The 8,582-nt window shown below is 37.5% G+C and overlaps 1 protein-coding gene across 1 annotated transcript; it reads left to right on the plus strand.

The window, feature by feature from the left end:
* Nucleotides 1-2,652: 2,652 nt before the first annotated feature.
* Nucleotides 2,653-7,125, plus strand: LOC109676493 (myosin regulatory light chain 12B-like). Its single transcript, XM_020152880.2, has 3 exons — nucleotides 2,653-2,869; nucleotides 5,643-5,804; nucleotides 6,752-7,125. Exons 1-3 carry the CDS (start codon nucleotides 2,686-2,688, stop codon nucleotides 6,937-6,939), a joined length of 534 nt encoding a protein of 177 aa, XP_020008469.1. The 5' UTR covers nucleotides 2,653-2,685; the 3' UTR covers nucleotides 6,940-7,125.
* Nucleotides 7,126-8,582: the final 1,457 nt, after the last annotated feature.

Here is an 8,582-nt window from a genome sequence, read left to right on the forward strand (position 1 = left end):
AGAATGTAAGAATGTCTCAAAAAGAATACTGCAGAACCAAGTTTAAAATAATTTGAAGGCAATATTCTTTTCTCCAAAAAAGCAGCTCAAAAAAGTAGCAGCAAAAGTGAGTGTTTTCCAAGGCTTATTAAATAACTAAGCTTGTGAAGGCTTTTTTCCCCATTCTCCATAAGCATTTTACCTAATAAAATGCTTCCTTTTTTTTTTTTTTTGCGGTGCTGGGTTTTGAACTCAGTGCTTCACATTTTACTGTTTGAACCATACCTCCTGACCTCTCCTATAAAATTCTCAAATGTCCAATTCCATTTTGACATTGGCCTCTTGCAGAACACAGAGTAAATTTCAAAAATGTTTAAATGTAGTATATTTTTGAGTTAAGCTGTTGAGTTTGCATGATATAATTGATCGCTTTTAAGAGTAAAAAACTTCTTTGGGAAAATTTTCTTAATGACTTTACTATAAAAATGATTTTCTGATAGAATTGATTCTTGCTTTCAGATTTACTAACTCCTGTTATATCTTAAAGAAATAGAATAATAGTATTATTGGCATGGCAAAAAAAAGCCTTAATCTAATAGTTTTGGAATGTGAGGAATTAAAACATTGTCGGATAGCGATGGGAGTGTAGTTCAATCGTAGACTGTGCACTTAGTATGTGTGAGGCCTGGGTTCAAACTCCAGCACCAAAAAAGGAAGAAAGTGCAAAAAGCAAAACCAAAAAAACTAAGCGCCAGCTCATAGACCATATTTTGTCTTTGATTTAACCTTCAATATAACTAAGGTCAAAGAGCAAGCTAAATTTCAGGAAGGAGAAGAAAATGAATGTTTATTCAGGACAAGTATGTAGGGAGGACAAGGAGTTGGAATGTTGAGAGAAAAGATTCCAAGGCTAGTGTACTTCAAAACCACCACTAAGCTAAGCTTCAAAAACACCCTGTAGAGTGTGCTTTAGAAGATCAAAGGAAAAGAAGCAGTTTGTGAAGAAAGTAAAAAGCCTGAAGTCTTAAAGACACAGGTTGCTTGCTCAGCCACTGACCTGGCAGGCTAGTTACCTGTGGGCTGCAGACATAAGGAACTGTCCCAAGACTGCTCTTAATTCTGGCACTAGTGGCAAGATTGGGTGCCCCCAAGACCACCCTCAAGTTCAATAATTTGTTAGGATTCACAGAACTCACAGAAAGCTGTATACTCACAGTTATGGTTTATTAAGTGAAAAGGCACAGATTAAAGTCAGTTGAGGGGAGATCCCTGTGGGGCAGAATCTAGGAGGGTGCCAAATACAGTGCTTCAGTTGTCTCCCCAGGGAAGTCATGGACAGTGTTAACTCCTCCTGGCAACAATGTGTGGCAATATACAGAGGGTTGACAATCAGAGAAATTCACCTAATCCTTGATGTCCAGAATTTTAGTGGGACTCCATTACATAGCTGCCAACTTGGCTAACATCAGTCTTCAGCTGCTCTATAGGTCAAGCTGATACCACATAATCCAAATCTCCCACCATAACTCCCATCATTAGACTGTCTGGTCAACCCAGTACTGCAGCTATCAGGCAGGAAATTCAAGGAGCCTAGAGATCCCCTCTTAGGAGCCAAGGGCAAAGGCTAGACTTCTCTTTCGGCAACCTTAATTAAGTTCTTTAATAACATAGGGACTGTTGGTTTTTTTGTTTTGTTTTGTTTTGTTTTAATTTAGGTAGTACCGATCTCAGGACAGTTGTGAAGACTGAATAACATTGGATCAAAAGTTACCTTAGAGCTAGGTGCCAGTAGTTCATGCCTGTAATCCTAGCAACTTGGGAGGCTGAGATCAGAAGAGTCGCAGTTTGAAGCATGAGGCATGTTTTTTAAAGATGAGCACCTTTTGAACATACATCATGTGCTGACTATACTGGTCTCTTTATATACAGTATCTCATTTAGTTCTTGCCTTGCATTATAGTAACAAATATGAAAAACTGAGGCTTACAGAGGTTATGTTATATTGCTAGGGAAATGAAATAATAAGAGCACCTATTGATTTTGATTGTTGTAAGATTTAAATGAGACAATCCTTGTGAGGGTAAGAATCAGTTTTGAAGCCTCTCTGTGGGGATCCCCAAGCCTTCAAAACAGTGGTTGGCACAGAGTAAGTACTCAGTAAATACTAGTGTTCACTATTTTAAATTAATTTCTACTTGATAAAAATCAGTCCCATGATATTTGAGGGAAAGTGCATCAGTAATTTTTGCTTTCTTCTCTTCTTTCTCCTCCTTTTTTGTTTGTTTTTTGAGACAGGGTCTCACTATGTACTCTGTTTTGGCCTTGAACTTGAGATCTCGCTGCCTCAGATTTGTAGGTGTACTGGATTTGTAGGTGTGTGCCATCACCAACCATGCCTGGCCTCTATTCTGTTTCTCTTTTCTTTGGTGGCACTGGGGTTTGAACTCGGGGCCTCACACTTCCCGGCACTCTACCACTCCTATTTTGTTTCTTAATTCGTTCAAAACTGTGAACTTTTTTTTCAGCCACTTAATTGTCACATTGAAAATAAAGTTTAAAGATGTGTACTTTTTCCTACCCAGTTAAGTAATAATTCTATCTTAAGATATTCTTAGTAACTTCAGGTGTGTATGTCCTCTTTTTGCTTAGTGTCATATATTCTTTTTTGTTTTATGGTCTTTTTAACTCCAGAATTAAACAGCCATCATGTCGAGCAAAAAGGCAAAGACCAAGACCCCCAAGAAGCACCCTCAGCGTGCAACCTCCAATGTGTTTGCTATGTTTGACCGGTCACAGATCCAGGAGTTCAAAGAGGCCTTCAACGTGATCGGCCAGAACAGACATGGCTGCATTGATAAGGAAGATCTGCATGATATGCTTGCTTCTTTAGGTAGACTTTACATTTTTTGTATGTTTTTCCTCCAAATGATAATTCATCTCTTTGAGTCATTTTTTTGTGTTATGTACAGATATTCCTCTCCTTGTCTTAGAAGGCCTTAGAGAGATTTCTGGGTGTGGTAGTGCAATATTGGAACTGGGCTAGACATGAGGGGATAAACCTGCAGGAATGGGTACTGTGGTTGGATAGGCTTACGTTCTTGTTAGCTACATACTTTAGGACTGTTAGACTGAAAGCCAGCAGATAAGTTAGGCAGCAAAATATCAGAATTATGAATAATAAGTAGAGCTAGTAATATACTATAGTTAATAAAGATTGAGAACAGGATGTAAAGAAAAGGGTGACAAAAATGAATAATAATGATTGTCCCTGGGGAGGAAGGGCAGTGTTACTCAAAAAGGGAATAGAAGGAAAGGGACTTAAACAGTATTATGCATACTTTTTTTAATAATGAAAGAAATGTTTTTTAGCAACCATAAACTGCTATTTGTTATTTTGGGTATATGGGAGTGAACTTATTATTCCTCCTATGATTTTGTTACTGTTTGTTTTGACCTTTAAAAGAAGGATAAGAGGGATGGTTGTGTAAGTTCTGCCCAGAGTCAGCAATGATTTTACTGTTGGGAGAAAAGGGCCAAGTGGCAGGCAGGCAGGACCTTGATTAGCCCCTGCTGGAGGGAATTGGGGCTACTGGAGGCAGACGTGGCCTATACTGAGTGAGGCTCCACATTTTGGGTTATTCTCCTGCTTGGCTGACTCCCCAGTAAGAGTATCGCAGGGCTGAAAGGCAAAGAGAGAGAGGTACTTTGGCTTACTTTTTGTGTCCACAAACTGATTAGCTAGCTTTTGTTCTTTATTTTTTATTTTGATTTTTTCCCTCATAACCTTATTTTGAAAACTTTCAAGTTTACAAAAAGTTAAAAGAAGAGTGAATACCTGTGCATCTTTTACCTGTATTCAACTGCTAACATTTTGCAACATTTCCTTTACCCCAGAGTCAGATTAGAATCAAGAGTTCTTTGACTTGTAGGAAGATTATATCCAGTGTTTTCCGCATTCAAAATATCTGTGTGTACTTGCTTAGTCCCTGCTCATAGTAGATGTTCAATAAATATGTGTTGAATGAACAAGTGGTAATAGGGCAAGAGGCTGCTTCTGGGACCTCCCCATTGGGGGAAGTCTTTAAATAGACCTAAATTTACCTTTCAGATCAACAAACTACATCAGATGCCTTGAATGAGTCCATAAGTGCTTAGCCTAAACCAATCCATTTTTAAATTTCTGTGTCTTTTTTACCCCAGAGTTCTCGGAACAACTTCAGGTTACAGCCCCCTTCCCTCCTCTCAAAAAAATGCTGTAAGAAAGTTGTGTTAAACCTGCAATTGAAAAGCAGAGTTTTAAAAACTACTTTCACTTATTCGGTGATTCTTTGGTTAAATAGGTATAATGAGACAGGATTGCGGTGCAGTGAAGTTGATGCCAACATGGTATTTAAATTTCACCACAATTCCCAGGTTTGCAGTTTGCATATGATTTGACTATCATCAGCACTTAGTTGGGTTAAGTTTTAGGTACTTCCTTAGATATGAACATCAGACTAACAAATGTTCCTTTATATAGAATCATGCAGACTTAATGCCTAAAGGGACCTTTCAACTAGTCCATTTTACAGATTAAAAAAAAGGAAGCTGTAGACAAGAATGGCACTGAATACACAGTGTGGAATCTGGAATGCTGGGTTTGAATCCCAGTTCTGCCACCCTCCCCCCTTCACCCCCCTGCCCAAAACAGGACTCATAGCCAGTAGTACAATTGAAATTCTTGCTGTTTGCCCCACGTCATGGGCCCTACAGAAATTCCCACTTTGATTGGCCATTCCAGGGGATTTCTCCCACCTCCTGGAGAAGAGTCAGGAGAGTTCTTTCACCATTGTAGTGAAAGAAGACTCTTTCTCAGCTGGAGCTGATATTTCCCTTTGCAAACAATGCTGTCAAGACTTCCAGCTCAGCAACATGTGTAAGCACTGGCTATCTGACAACCTAATAGTATTTAATTAAATGTTGTTCCAAATAAGCTACCAATCCCCAAACCAACCTAATAACTTTAACTTAAATGGCCAACTTATAAATAAAAATTTTGAAGCATACCAATTCATGAACAAGTGCATCACAATTAGAAATAGAAATATTTAAGTTTTTAAAATAACTGGTATTGAAGTGACTCCCCTAATCAACCTTTAATATTACCAACATTCGAGATGAATAGTGTGGCATTTCCTGGTTCATAGGTTCAGGTTTTTGTTTTGTTTTCAATGAAAAGTAATGAACAGAAGGTTGATATACAGTATCAACCTAAGTCCAGGTGCTGGCTTTTTGTGGGTTTTTTTGGTGTAGTCCTGGGATTGAACTCAGGGTTTTGAGCATGTTAGGCAAGCTTTCTACCCTGAATATCCTCCCCAGCTCCCAGAATGCATTTTTGTAATGATGTCTCAAACATTTTTCAAATTGTTAAAAAACATTCTTTTTTTTTTGTGGTGCTGAGTATGAAATTGAGGACGTTCTATATGCTAAGCATGTGCTCTGCCACTGAGCTATATCCTAACCCCTTAAAATGTTCTTAAGAAAAGTTAAGTGAAAAATTACTTTCAAGTGCTGTGATGTAACTTTTAAAAAATGTTTGGTAACATAATAATAGCCAAGTAATTTCTTTATTGAAATGCGTTCTTTAAATGAGTCTTTAAATGTGAAAATGTGAATTCTTCCAGGGAAGAATCCTACTGATGCCTACCTTGATGCCATGATGAATGAGGCTCCAGGCCCCATCAATTTCACCATGTTCCTCACCATGTTTGGTGAGAAGTTAAATGGCACAGATCCAGAAGATGTCATCAGAAACGCTTTTGCTTGCTTTGATGAAGAAGCAACAGGTAAATGCTATTTCTTTGATGAAATACTTTTAAGGAAATGAAACAAATTAGTTTTGAAAAAATGAATAAAGATATTTATTTTTAGGACAATATACCTGAAAATGAGCAGGATATAGATATTTAGGTTCTAAAGCTATAGTTTGTATTATTTGTCTTTGAATTTGGCTCTAAGCTTCCTGAAAATCAAAAGGAGAATTATGGTCCATTAAATAGTCTCTCAGACAATGAATACTACTCTTCAAGAGACATTCAACCTCTAAAAAATTAGTTGCTAGCATGAACAATTAAAGTCTTAGGTTTGTCCTTTTCTTTTTCTTGGAGTTTTGCTTTGTTTTCTGTTCTTCATTCTACTGGACCTCTGGAGAAACTTTTAAAAATCCATTAAGCCATTAAGCCTGGCTATTCACTTTTCTTCTTCCTCTCATTTTTTCTTTTCTTCTTCTTCAGATTTCTCTTTTTCGTCTGCATTAACCTTCTGCTTGCTGACCACATCGCCTAAGATATCCCTCACACACTCTGCTGCTTCCCCACCATGGCTCAGCAATGTGCCTTCTTCCTGCACATTTGGCCTTGGCAGTACTGCCTTTTGTTCTGAGCAGCCACTTTTTTATTTTTTATTTGACTTTATATCTCTGAAATAGAGGTGTTTTTTTTACACTCCCCCACTCCTAGGTTTTTTTTAACATTTAGAGAATACTTGCTTAAGATTAATTTTATAAGCATATAATCTATTTCTAAGCTTTTTGAATGATCTAATAGTCATCAGCAACTCCAAACGTAAATGGAAAATAATGACATAGTTATACAGTGGCTTTAGCTTGCTAATCTATTTTGCTCATGTAGATAATGGATATTCTGAAATATTTTGTAAGATTGGCTTGATTTAGAAATGAACCATTAAAGTGCCATGAAGTATTCATGACTCCCTGCTTTCTTTCACCATCCAGGCACCATTCAGGAGGATTACCTTAGAGAGCTGCTGACAACCATGGGCCATCAGTTTACAGATGAGGAAGTGGATGAGCTGTACAGAGAAGCCCCTATTGACAAAAAGGGAAATTTCAATTACAACGAATTCATGAGTATCCTTAAACATGGAGCAAAAGACAAAGATGATGGAAAGAACTTCAGCTAAAACCTTACAGTTACATTATCTCACTCTTTCCTCTACCCTACCCTTCTAGAACCTGTTGCATGCAACTTAGTTTCACAGTTTTGGTTTCTTTTCTTTTTCTTTTTTTGATGTATTTATTCAAGACCTTTCAGCTACTTAGCACTTGTATAATCAGACTGGAAATGGGGACAAGGTTGTAAATTGTATTGAAAAGCAGTTTGTGAATAAAAATCAACAAATGTGAAAACCCAGGAAAATATATCCGTATTTCTGGTTTTGCTGGATTTTTACATTTTTTTAATAATAAATGCTATTTTGAAATAAAGATTATGCTGACTCAAATGGAATACAATGGCAAGTTGAACAAATGAGTGGTAGTGGGGGTAGTTCTTTTTTAGGTTAACAACTTCTAATTACATGGTGAAGTTGATATTTCACATGTATGATAAATATAGAATGTATCTGGAAAGTATTAAAGGTTTTATTGATCTACGATTGTAAGAAGAAGAAGCAAAACTCTGAAGAAGTGAGTAGTTGTTACTGAACATTTAGTAAGTATGGAGCATTGCACTCACATGATTTTGAATGAATCTTCCCAACGACCTTATGAGATTGATCATTAGCGCCCACCCCACCCCCCGGACTCCTTTTTTAGACATTGGGGAATGCTGGGATTGAACCAGGGTCTCGCCTATACAAAGCATACTGAGTTCTACCCCAGCCTCTAGTGCTGTGTGTCAAGTGCAGGGACTGAGTTCAGAGAAGTTGAGTGGTTGCTCTGAGTCATTATTATTAGTGAGAGTTACAGTTCCATCTTAACAGCACCTAACTCCAGAGTTCAAAATGCTGGACCCACGATGGTGTCTAGGAAAAGCCTCAAGTGCCTAAAAGTGTCAAGACATTTCCATTACATTATAACAATTCTGTAGTCATTGCTGAAATTGAAAAATAATCCTGGTAACTGACTACTTGAAGAAAATTTCAGAAAATTCTATGCCAGGTAAAAAATAGAAGACAAAATGATTAGTAGCCTCGAAGTATAGCTCAAGTGGTAGAGCTTGTGCTTAACATGCCCAAGGCTCTGGGTTCAAGTCCCAGTTAGGAAAAAAAAGCCAAGGAAAAACATCATAAACAACATTGTATGTCCAAAGGCAGTTCATCTAGTGTAGATTTAGCAAAGGACAACAAAACAGTATCATGAGCACATTTTAAATCCTCAAGGTCAAGCAATGTGAGAAGTAGTGTCTAAAACAGAAGAAAAAAATTTATTAAAAAAAAAAGCACGGCAACATTGTTCAACACCTATTATTTCCCCATCTAAAAGTGTTGCATTGGTATTCTGAAAGTCAATACATTTCTATATTATTTGGTGTTTGTGATTTACAGCTTGGTGTAAATCCATATTCATTCGGTATGGTTAATTTGGGCTGCATTTTTATCATCTTTAAAATGAGGGATGTTCAACTCTAGTGGTGAGCAGGAGTACTGTTCTCTGCAGTTCACTGAGCATTCGTGGGTATTGCCTAATCCTTATCGCCCGTGAGGAATTATTCCTACTTCTTATTGATGGAGCAGAGGTGGAGAAAAGCTAAAGCTCCTATCTAGGACCCATAAGTACTGGTGTCCACATCTGGCTCCTTATTGACCAGGAAGTGTCACAAAAT

The sequence above is a fragment of the Castor canadensis genome, chromosome 4 (genome assembly GCF_047511655.1).
Source record: "Castor canadensis chromosome 4, mCasCan1.hap1v2, whole genome shotgun sequence".
NCBI classification, from domain to species: Eukaryota; Metazoa; Chordata; class Mammalia; order Rodentia; family Castoridae; genus Castor; species Castor canadensis.

Excerpts from the sequence above, each read along its gene's own strand:
- LOC109676493 (XM_020152880.2), top strand. The coding sequence starts at position 2,686 with ATGTCGAGCAAAAAGGCAAAGACCAAGACCCCCAAGAAGCACCCTCAG. Across the intron at positions 2,870-5,642 it reads TGATATGCTTGCTTCTTTAG|GGAAGAATCCTACTGATGCC; the intron begins GTAGACTTTACA and ends GAATTCTTCCAG. Across the intron at positions 5,805-6,751 it reads CTTTGATGAAGAAGCAACAG|GCACCATTCAGGAGGATTAC; the intron begins GTAAATGCTATT and ends TTCACCATCCAG.